This window comes from Notolabrus celidotus, chromosome 14 (assembly GCF_009762535.1).
Source record: "Notolabrus celidotus isolate fNotCel1 chromosome 14, fNotCel1.pri, whole genome shotgun sequence".
In the NCBI taxonomy this organism is placed as follows: domain Eukaryota; kingdom Metazoa; phylum Chordata; class Actinopteri; order Labriformes; family Labridae; genus Notolabrus; species Notolabrus celidotus.
This window is the reverse complement of record NC_048285.1, coordinates 19,843,159-19,853,940: the sequence shown is the minus strand read 5'-3', so window position 1 is coordinate 19,853,940 and position 10,782 is coordinate 19,843,159. Positions and strand designations below refer to the sequence as shown.

Sequence of the window (10,782 nt, the reverse complement as noted above, 5' to 3'; positions counted from 1 at the left end):
TATCATGCAATGCATGCATCATGCAAACAATGCAGACTACCAAAACTATTTTAGGAACCAGGTCATCACATTACATTTAATTACAGAGACGCCTTCTTTTGGCATCTTACATTGTTGTGTTGATGCACTGGTACTTGCTTTGTCAACCATTCTCACTTTGCACAAGACCAACGAACATTAAAAACAGTGTTACTTTGTTCAGCACACTCTTCTTTTTTTCACATTTGTTCTCTGCACCAAAGCAGAATGAAAAAAACAGAGATGGAAAGAAAAGGCTCAAAGTATTTTTTCCTGTGAGGACGTCAACAGTGAATAGTCTGCGGTGAACTGATCACAGCGTTGCCTCTGCTCATTGTCTCAGTTTTTGAGGTGAATCAACTTTCTGCTTTTATAGACAAAAAAAAATGTGGGGGCGGAATATTTCTCAGGTATGGGTGATTCAGTGCTGACACATTGGTTCAAATACACTCACAGTATGTCTGGTCATACATCTCAGCCCAGCATGCCCATATATACACTTTCTATTCTACAGTTAGCAATGTGCTGTGTGCTTTCATGGTGATCATGTTCCTGACAAAAGCAATCTTAGTGTTTGAGTTATAACTTGACTTTAAAAAAATTGTCATCATATAAGGACTGATGGTTCACTTTAGAAATCCTTTAATGACTCTTCAATATTTGAGTCTTGCTATAAAGACCTGATAGTGCTGAAGATCACTAGGACATAGGCCGATGCTTATAGAGCATTCAATTAATAACAATTCAATACACAACATCATTTTCTTTAAATTTTCTAACATAAGATTGCTTTGCCTCCATAAATGTTAGCAACTGCAAAGAAAATGATTATTGTTTTTAAACTTAGGTTGAATGAGTCACGCCTACAAAACTATGTGAATCACTCAAAGGAAGAAAAACATTCACTTCTCAAATTTTCCCTGGACACTGAAAGTTTGTTTCATGGATTTATATCATTCTCTCAAAAATACAATAAAGTGGGATTTGACTCAGTGGGAATTTCCTCATTGTGGTTCCATCTCAATACAGTCACAAAACCACAATATTTTATTTTCTTGACTTGATTTACCTCCAAAAATGCACAACAATGGTTAAGGAAAAAAACAGAAAAATTTACTGTAAATCTGCTTTCTCGTAAAGCTTTTGATGCTCAGTGTTTCTTTCTTTTGTATTCCACATTTAAATCTTTCAAAACATTCTGAAATCCTGAGGCACTGGTTTTGCATAGTTGTGAAGATGCGCGCCCCATGCAAAGGGGCTGTAACCCTCAGACGGGCGGCCCAAGTTCAATTCCAATCTGTTTTCCCTTTCCCGCATGTGGATCCCCACTCTCTGCTGGTTCCAAGCTCTATACACTGTCCTATCCTCCCTTAAAAAAATGAATAAAAGCCCCCCAAACAATGACTCTAAACAACATTCTAAATTCTTAATTCACAACTGATAAAATATCCTTCACTTGGGGTCATTTTATTCCAGTTTTCTGGAGCTTTTAAACCCAGCAGCAGTGGGTGAAAAAAAAAACTCCATTTAAGTGTCCACTTGAGCCAAGAAATCCCCATTACCACTCATGTTACAATGTATGTTTTTACAGCAATATGCAACATGCTTACAGCCTGGTTCAAATAAAGGGTTATTTGCTGTATAGCTCATTTTTTTATTGGTTCACACTGCAGGGGATGAATTTGTGTTGTAATTCCCTTAGTTTGAAAATATTAAGACTAAGAGTTGTCACTTTGGTAAAGGATAAAGGCGGACCCAAGTGCAAATTTAAAATAAAAGTTTTTAATTTATAAAAGAACAAAGGGTAAAAACAAAGCGTACTTATGACAACAAAGAACTAAATCCAAAATAAAACACAGTGAACACAGGAGAGACATACTGTACAATGATTCAACCCAGGACAGGGGAAACAAAGGAACTTAATTCACAGAGTAATCAACATAGGTGTGGAACACAGGCCACAGGTGAAACTAATCAGGTTAATCAAAAAGGGAGGGAAACACACGAGGGCAGGAAGTAAAACTGAACTGGTCACTACGGGAAAAAGAACTATAAAATAAAATTGGAAACACAAGACTAGACTAAGAAAGACAAAAAAATACGACAAGAGACATGGATCACTAAACACACAAAGGAGACAAAGGATAACTAATACAGAATAAACAAGGCATGAAACACAAGGAAAAAACTAAACTAAACATCAGCTCAGGACAAATAGTTATGCAAATATTCGCAAAATTAGAGGTGCAGCTGAGTTGACTTGCTATTCTTTGTCTTCAAAACCTTTCTTCAGAAACCAATGGGTGACATGAGACTGCATCCATGATTTATACAGTCTGTGATTAACCATATCACAGTAGATGTGGTTCGAATATGGATGTAACCTTCCATAAGTTCTCAGCAGTCTAGGCTTAGTAAATGAGCCCAGACAGAGCTGCTCTCTCAGTTTCTGAACGTACTGTCTATTACCAGTAAGTCAATAGAAAGAAGAAGTGAAAAAGTCTGTCTTAAAAATGAAACAATACTTTTCATAGAGCTGGGGGGTGAAATTGATATTTCCCTGTGGTGGAGTTTCCTTTTAACCTTGTGGCCAATCATGTACAGAACTCTGGGAGTTCTTCAGAAGTCATTTGACTATTTCATTTTTTATTTCCAACCACTAAGAATGCTTTGCAATGCCTTTATAGGTATGTTTTATAACTTTGTAGGGTTTTTTAAGCTTTTATTTCAATTTATTTTTTAGTCGTTCCATTTTGCTTTGCACTTCTTGTTTTTATTGCCCACTGTAAAGCACTTTGTTACTTGTATTGAAAAGTGCTATATAAATAAAGTATCATTATTATTATTATTTATCATCTCTTCCTGAGAATTTGCGGTATTTTGTGTCATTGTTGTTTTTGAGTTAGGTAATAAATAGATAGGAATATGGTGAAACAGTGCAACCTGTTAGATAATATTTTTTTCAAAGCATTTCATTACAGAGCATCCATTCACAAGTGACAGATGATAGGATGAAAGGGAAAAGGTCAACACTAGCTTTTTTTTTGTGCACACCTACAGCTTTAAAAAAGGACTACCACAAACTCCCCTTAAATTCAGCATGAGGTAATTTTAATTCTAAACCAAAATACATTTACACCCTTACAATGCGTCTTTATTTTAGGTATGTGCTCCTACTCTTGAAAGTTACATAACTGAGTGTGGTGGTGATGGACTTAAGCGTCATAAATGTCATTCTTTCTGAGGGGCTCATATTCTGAGATGATACCATGCCAGCCGAGGCCTGTTTAGACAAAGACTGCAGTAAGCAGAACTCGTAAAAAAAAAAAACAGACAGAGAAACATTACCAGGGAAGCATCTTCACATTCCATTATGGTTGAAGTACATCAAACAAGGTAAACTAATGCAGGCCAGGCCCATTTTTCTGTATTATAGGTGCCTGTGTTATGACTACCTGAATGGGAAAACCTTGTGTGTTTCCACTGAGCCATAGTGAAGCTTGTTAAAATCTTGTTCTTGACTCAGCAATATACCATTTTCAGGTAAACAGTCTAGACTCTATAAAATCACTAAATCAAATCAGAGAGCAAAAAGGTTTATATTATACCTTAAAATAGTTTTTACTTAAGCATCACCATTGTTGATCATATAACTAAAAGTCCCAACAGGAAGATATTCCTGGTTTCCAGACTATCAGGAATCACTTCTCAAAACAGCGCTAATCCATGAGGAAGTATATTAAATATCTCCTTGTACCACACAGTGGGAGTTGTATCTTGGATCCATTTTAACATCACAACACATTTTCTTGCCAAGAGCAGTAATTTATCCAATAGTTTAAATTTAAGAAAGGGAAGTGACACATCCTTGGAAGAGCTTGGGATCTTTTTAAGCTTGATAGCTGGTCCCTGAAGAACCTATACGGCCCAACACTGCTGGTTGCTTTCATCTTCAGAACAAGTGTGGACACCTAAACAGTGCTTTTTTAAACATGGTGTGGTCCATCCTCTTTCGAAGAAATCTTATCTCAACCACTCCAATTTCTAAACTTCCAGTTTAACAAATGTTTGAGAAAGTATCTTCAAGCCAACTTACATGTCTCATAAAACAAGTTAATCTCTTGTATAACTTGCTCAAGTCACATAATTGGAAAACTCCTCATAGTGCCTTTACATTTGAAGTATTTACTTCCCAGCCTCTGTGAATCTGGTAAGTACTCTTCAGTAGTGCTTTTATTAAGAGCAGGTGTGCTGAAGAGGTCAACTAGTTGATGCCTTATCAGAAATCAAACAGCAGGACGTCACAAGTAAAGTCTGTTTATGGAAAGATCAAGAGACCATTAAAAGACTGCGACAGACTGTGACTCCTTTCATTGCAAATTTCCAGATTAACAGAAAGCACTTAACCCTTGTGTGTTCAGAGTTCAGAAACACCAAAGTATTTTCATCAGTACGAGTCCTCCCTGTGTATGAGTGTCTGTGTTTGTATAAGCTCAAAACCTGGTTTTCATTTCTGTTTTTTAGAATGCATGAATAAAGCAAAAAGAGGGAATTGGATGTCCATGAAGGAAAAACCCTCTCTGACATCTTGATGTGCATATCTTTAAACATGTGCTACCTAATTAAATGATCTGGTGATAATTATTTCCGTGACTTGCAGGCCTGATACATATCAATCAATGAAAGCATATTGTAGGGATTACAAGGGAAGTGCTTAACAAAAAAAGCTATCAGACCGTAAAATAGAAAAAAGTGCAAAAGCATGGAAAACTTTTTTGTTTTCTTCTTTTCTCTCTTTCTCTCTCTTTGTTTGCTGTAACATGTCCCTCAGGTTGAGTGCCTCCATGGAATTGGAATAAGTATTTACCACGTACATACCACAGAGTTTCCTCTTCATCACTACCAGTAACACTCATCTTTCATGTCGGGGTGGATGTCAAAGGCAGCCAAAAATCAAATGTCAAAGGGCACAGCTCCATATGTGTCGTTATTTTGGTAAAGACATTCATACATGATATTTCCAGCATCTCTCAGTGAATTATGAGCAATGAGCACTAGGTCTTCCCGAAAGTGATCATATTACATCAGTTCCTTTTTTTCCTCTGCTAAAAATCTCAAGTGACTTTCATCAGTTATATTAGTACCAGCAAGTAAACGCTCAAGATTTGACAATGCAAAAAAATATACTAATTGCAACACTTTTGTAATCTACAGCAGCTTAATTTGTCTAATAATCTTCAAGGAAAGAGTGCAAACAAACCTGAGAGAAATAAATGTTTACTACTAAGCCATCCTTATTTTAATGCATCCATCCATTTATTAATCACCCATCTGTTTTAACATCTACCGTCAAGCTATTTCTTCGCCCACTAATGTTTTATTCATCTGTCATCAATCTCTTTACTGCCTGCTTAATTAACCAATCCCAACCACCAACTAGTTGGTCTATCCATCTATTTATCCAGCCACACTTTCCATCCATCCATCCATCCATCCATCCATCCATCCATCCATCCATCCATCCATCCATCCATACAGACATACATACATACATACATACACCCCTACATACATCCATTAGTCCCTTAATCTTTCATTAATCTACTTTCAAACCATACATCCATCCATCCATCCATACACACATATTTTCCTTGCAAATTTTGTTTCATGATACCTGAGTCACCACCTTTACTATAGATTGAACTACATATTACCAAAACAACACAAGCTTTGATGGTAAACTGAAGCTTTGCTGCACTTTGCGTCACAAAAAAAATCTTACGTCAATTCTTCATGTGTAATGATGTCTTTGTCTTTGTTGTTATGTTCACAAACCGTGGAGAGGCTTCCAACACATGCATGTCTGTCTGCTGTTTATTTAAGATGCCAGCCTGGTTTGTTTTATTAGAGGTGCTTCTGTCAACACCATGCATACCTTTTACATCTCTTTGTAAAATAGATCTTTGTGTCCCAGGGAGGAGTAAGGGTTGGAGAGATTTAGTGAAACTGAAAAGGACATAAAAAAAACAAATATTTGTACTCTTCTTGTAGCAATATAACAACGGCTAGTGCCAGCAAGCTACCACCCACAACCAGCTGTGTGTCTGTGAATCAACACTTTCATTAGAGCAGTAAAACAAGGAGAAACATGATCTCCATTACTCCTTCTACATTATGCTCTGCCAATTAAAGAAACAGTAACAGGAAGTGCATTACCCAGGATGTAAATTGAGTAATCAAATGTAATCACTATGTAGTAGTTAGTAGTTATGGCTATTTTCTTGGTATCCTAATATTATACATCTTATGTTAACTGTGAGGAAAATAAACCATTACGGGTCATGGAAATGGCCCATCTGGAACTTCATTAATAAGCAACTGGCTAAATGATGATGAGTTCATAATGGGTTTGTCTCATGTCTTATTGAATAACATTAAAGTGTCTGCCAGGAAACTTCCAGTTGTGTCAATTGTGGTGACCTTGTGCATAAAGCCGTACCTGTTAATAAGTGACTATGTCCTGTACATGTGTAAGTGATGTTTTATCACCAAAAAACTCATCCTGCTTTATTTTCACTCTTAAATAAATCACTCAGTGAAAGTCTTTGCTGTTGAAAATGTAGTCAAAGGCTAGCTTGCAATAGTCCCTTAGACTGTAGGTTCACGTTTCAGGGGTATATGTTGGAAATGATGTAACACAATATGCACCAATTAGAATTATATAGCTGTAAAAGTGTTTGTAGTAATCTCCATAACCAAACACATGAAGGTTTAATCATCCTGCTGTAAATCAGTTATGATTGACAACAAAACCAACCTCCTCCTGCTGTGGCTTTTATTCCGGGTCAATCAGGTTGATGAAAAAGAGCTTTAATGACATTTCAGTTGCCAGTGTCTTAGTCAACACAGGTCACACATGGGCAGACAAATAGATGAGGTCACTCTCCCGTGGGACTGAGAATTTAATCAGGGAATTACAAAACAGCACAATACTTCCTGCCCTTGCAGTGTAACACATTCATTCAATTGATTATTTGTATTCAATGATGCTTTATACTTTACCCTACACTTCAGGAGGACACAAACTCAATGTTTTATGATTAACTTTTGTCGGATGTACAGTATATAAGCTACAATGATAACTGTGATGCGTAATAACAGCTTCACCCCTATAAGCAACAACATGATATTCAAGGGAATGCTCAGGAAATTCCATTCAATTGCAATTTTATACAAAACCCCAAAATTGAGCAATCAATGTCATGAATATTGTGTGTTTTCTCAGGACACTTTTAGGATAATATAAATCTTATACTACAAGAGATGTACTTGTGTTGTTATAGTTTACAAGTAGTTTTAAAGTGGGCAATAATTTTCCTAGTGTGTTGTTTGTTGTTGCACTCTTTATACCACGGAATCGCTACTTGGTTTTTGAAACAGTTTTCTCTGGTTTCAACATTTCAGCACAAACATTTGACAGTCTTCTTAAGCCAGAGGCATAAATCAAGGCATGCAGTTTTCTCCAGAGCACTCACATTATTTGAGGACTTCACACTGGTATTTCACTGAAGGCTAAACACACAGAATTAACAGATCAGGTCAAAAGAGGCCAAGGAAGCAGTGGAAGCATCCTTCTAATGTCAACTGTGTTCATCCAAAGCTCTTGTCTACCCCTTCTGCAAGGGCACTTCCAGGCTTTTTTGACAGGGGTGGTATGAAGTGTGCTACACACACAAATGAATATCAGTTATTTACTATTTCTGAATCCATCCATTTATTGTCTTCTACTTATCTGAAGCAGGGCTGAGATGGCAGCAGGCTAAACAAGGGGATTCAAAATGTAATCCCTCCTGTTCTTGGTGTACCCCAGGGTATCTATGAATTGCCACCTTATCATGGTGGAGTGCCCTGGTGAACCTGTGAGCTGGTTTTACGGGGCACTGATTACTGGTAAATGTCTGGTGTCCGGGCTCGCACCCGTCCGGCCTGGCCTGAAAAGATGACATGGAGCTGCTGCCTTGTTAGCAAACCATCTGCAGGGACAGGCATAGGGGCCAAAGCAAACTGAGTGGCAGACAGGGGGACTTGGTGTGATGATCCACAATAGTGTAGACTAGTTCAAACCGTTTCTGTCTCTAGTAGTAATATCTTCTTTGAATATTGAAATTGAAGTTCCACACAGATTTGATATTTCTGTTTGAAAACTAAAAAATGAAATGTAAATCATATCACATCAGAGTGGTAATATACAAATATTCGATACCCAACTTTTTAGAACAATGAAGCTGTATATGTATTTTGCCTATGTACACATATACCAAAATGTACTTTTGACAGACAGTGTATAGGAATTTGTTTGCAATTTTGATTGGTTACTCTCTCATCAACCTTCCTTGTGAGATAAATTTGGTAGGTGGCCATTTCTTCTATAATTTAGAAAAAGAAAAAATACTACTTTTAAACCCAGAAAGTACTAGCAGCCTGCTACAGTCCAAATGGTTCAATTAACAAAAGCCCAGCATTTGACAAGAAAAATAATAATTCAGGTTTTAGGGCGGCACCAGGGATGGCCAATCAGATTTTAATAGGGGGCAATGCCACCCCTGGCCACCCTTCTGGGCATGCTTTTGCTCTTTTGATAAGTTGTTGAATGGCTGCATGTAAGACATCTGGTAGAGATAAATGCTGTTCAGAAAACCTTTCCAAAAAAACAACAAACAAGGAGAGGCTTTACCTGATCTATTTTTATCTTCTCAATTAGGCAAAAGCCTCCCGTACAACCACTTTATAACTTGAATGTAGGAGTGTCAGGGTTTTATTAAATTCAGTGCTATTATAATACAGAAAGGGAAAATCTCTCAGAAAACTTTGGCCTGACTTTTGACAAAATAATATTTACAGCTTGTGTGTCGCACTTTTCTGTTGTCCACCATTCTAAAATAACAAAATATTATTAAAACCACAAGACAATGGCCGTTTATTTAATACTGGATTAGTACACCGGTTCCTTGGTACAATGGGCGGGACTTCACTGACAGACTGGGAGGTGCAGTGAAGTGAGAAAGTGAGTGAAGGAGACACGGAGCTCGTGCATTCTCCCTCAGTCAGTTGAGCAACGTGTATCAGCGACAGGATCCCGGCAGCGGCACTTTTAAACTCTTTATTCAAACATCGACTTCTGAAAAGCTTAATGCTTCAAAGAAAGGCAAGAGTCTGAATCATAGGCGAGAGAAGAGGAAGAAGCAGAAGAAAAAGGAGTTAAAGTGAAATTTTGCTGATTTTCTAGAGTGGAAAAGAGGTGAGTGATTGAGTCATTTTAAGACATACATTACAAGTTCTATATTCTGCTAAAATACTTATAAATAGGTAAAATCTTAAAATATTTCAACACTGGTGTGATTACTGTTATGCTTCTTAGTTTAAAAAATGAATATCTGATCTGCATTTTCTTGTGTATTTCTTTCACAGAGAGATTGAAAATCAGTGTGTTTAATAGAGACAGAGAATCATGCTTTAAGTCAACACAACATGATGGGTCTCACCAAGTATTCCTACCCTCTTTGTGGCCACCTAATGGTATCAAGAGGTCAGACTTCCCCCTTGCTGTCTGAGGACTCCGTATTTATTCTCCACTGAGCAGCCTCACTTCATCTCTGTAAGTTCAACATAAACAAAAGCATGCTTCTAAGCGCGTCATGCCACAACACCACCTGCAATGACACTCTCAATGTCAACGGGAATGGCAAGCCAGCTATAAGCATCATCATGTTCTTAGCTGCTGTGGTTGGAAACCTCCTGGCTCTCTTCATCCTCGGTGTGCACCAGAAGGAACATCGCTCCAGGTCCTCTGTCTTCTGCATCCTGGTGACCGGCCTGGCCCTCACTGACCTGCTGGGCACCTGTCTCCTCAGCCCACCAGTGTTCATCTGCTACGCCCGCAAGTTATCCCTGATTGGTCTGGGGGGTGAGAGCCTGTGCAAACTTTTCGGCTTTGCCATGAGTTTCTTCGGCCTGGCTCCAACACTCATCTTGTGTGCCATGGCTGTGGAGCGCTGCTTGGCCATCAGCCACCCTTACTTTTACTCAGTGCACATCCGCCGGAGCTTTGCAAAATTCACCCTTTTTTTTATTTACCTCTTTTCTTTGCTCTTCTGCCTTCTGCCGTACACCGGCTATGGCAAATTCAGACAGTACTGTCCCGGGACGTGGTGCTTCATTGACATGGATGCAAGAGGGGATGAGCGGGCCAACTTGGTTAGGGCCTTCTCTGTTTCCTACTCCTCCCTCATTTCTCTGCTGATCCTGGCAGTTTTTGTGTGCAACGGCTCAGTGATTGTCAGCCTGTGTCAGATGCACAGGAACCAGATAATGCGCCGTGGCTCTGTTGGGTCCAGTGTGAAGAAGAGGAAGCTGAGCCTGGCCTGGTTTGGACAAGGGGAAGAGGAGATAGATCACCTGGTGCTGCTGGCGCTTATCACAGTCATCTTTGTGGTCTGCTCCCTGCCACTAACGGTAAGTTTACTTTAGACCTTCTCTTGTGTATGTGTTTGAATAGTTTCTCTTTTTTAACATGTTCCACTCCCTCTGTCTCATACATTGTGGTCAGTCATCTGCATGTTTTTATTGATTTGACCTCTGAATCATGATATGTCAGCAACTTATAAAATTACTACACCAGAAAAGAAGGAAAAAGCTGACACCCTGATGTGTCATTAAGTTAGCTGTTGAGACACAAATCAACCCTCCTAAGTGAAGCCAGAAAAA

General features: G+C 38.5%; 1 protein-coding gene across 1 annotated transcript in view; it reads left to right on the top strand.

Moving 5' to 3' along the window:
• Nucleotides 1–9,110: 9,110 nt before the first annotated feature.
• The window catches only part of ptgir (prostaglandin I2 receptor), a 34,343-nt gene continuing 32,671 nt past the window's right edge, over nt 9,111–10,782 (top strand). The window contains exons 1-2 of the mRNA XM_034700514.1: nt 9,111–9,316; nt 9,487–10,530. Coding sequence (XP_034556405.1) covers nt 9,697–10,530 — 834 coding nt within the window. The 5' untranslated portion in view covers nt 9,111–9,316; nt 9,487–9,696. The remainder of the gene's footprint in view (nt 9,317–9,486; nt 10,531–10,782) is intronic.